General features: G+C 49.0%; 1 protein-coding gene across 1 annotated transcript in view; it reads right to left on the bottom strand.

Moving 5' to 3' along the window:
- sdk1b (sidekick cell adhesion molecule 1b) overlaps positions 1-1,134 on the bottom strand; it is a 148,520-nt gene that overhangs the window by 57,088 nt on the left and 90,298 nt on the right. The window contains 1 exon segment of the mRNA XM_025058662.1: positions 386-394. Within this exon segment, the coding sequence (XP_024914430.1) occupies positions 386-394 (9 nt within the window).

Below are 1,134 nucleotides of genomic sequence, written 5' to 3'. Positions count from 1 at the left end.
AGGGCAAAGGTTATGGTGTTCCTTCTGCAACAAGCCCTGTTTGAAGGAGGGGGCGGGGGAGGAGGGGGGGAGAGTGAAGAGTCAGACAGTCAGACAGTCTGTCTGACTGTCTGACTCTTTCACAGGTTTCCCCTAAACTTTGTTTTTTTAATTTGATCTGTTTTTAAAACCTGATGAAATTTGACAACATTTCAGGAAACGCCCGAGAGTCGAGTTTGAACAGGTTTTAGTTCCTAAAATGTTTTTCCTCAGGATGACGTCGTAATCTGTCGTTTCATCGTCTGTTCTGAAATCTCTGCACCTCAAGGTGTGTGTGTGTGTGTGTTCAGTCGGTCATCAGAGTCGACGTCCGTCACCACAGGACGATCACCTCAGAGTTCCTGACCCGACGCTGCTCATCTGTAAACGACGTGAATGTGAATGTGATCAAAAGAACAGCCACTAATTAGAAACCTGACCTCAGGTCGATTGTTCGTAGCCTCGCTCTGCTCCTCACGTAGTTTTTTTTTTAGACCCAGTTGCTATGGAAACCGACATTAAGACAAAAAGAAAACGATTTGTCTCTCATCGCCGTGCGACCTAGCCTCAAAAAAACGTCCTAATATGTCGTAGAAATGGCTCCCTCCATCGGCCGTGGAAACAAAAGACTTCTTTACTCCTCTACCGTTCTCATCATCCAGATTAAATTTGACTGAACGTCCCCCGACTTCCTGTAGCTGAGAATTTGGTGGGCGAGAGAGAGAGAGAGAGAGACGGAAAACGTCAGGTCACCAGTCTCATTTTTATTCTATTACGGCGCCACCAGCAGGTTATCAGAAGAACATGTTTTCTGCGTTTGTTTCAGGCGGCCGGTGATGAAACGTCCCAGGACGTGTTTATTTTACGTCGGCCTGTTCTTTGGGTGATTACACGCTGTGATTACACGCTGTGACCTCTGACTGTGCTGTTGAGCTGCTATCAATTGTGGCTCCTCCATTTCAGCCGCGGTGACAGTTAGTGCTTCAGTTTTATTATTTTTTGGCCGTGAGTCTGTGCCGCGCTCACAGAGCAGCGGTCAGGGACGGGCAGATAATGGCTGTGAGGGGGGGGGGCGGGGGGGGGGGGGGGGGCAGTGGGGACGAGGTCCATCTGTGC

This window comes from Cynoglossus semilaevis, chromosome 9 (assembly GCF_000523025.1).
Source record: "Cynoglossus semilaevis isolate Cse_v1.0 chromosome 9, Cse_v1.0, whole genome shotgun sequence".
In the NCBI taxonomy this organism is placed as follows: domain Eukaryota; kingdom Metazoa; phylum Chordata; class Actinopteri; order Pleuronectiformes; family Cynoglossidae; genus Cynoglossus; species Cynoglossus semilaevis.
Note: the sequence above shows the minus strand (reverse complement) of the source record. Positions and strands in the feature narration are given on the sequence as shown.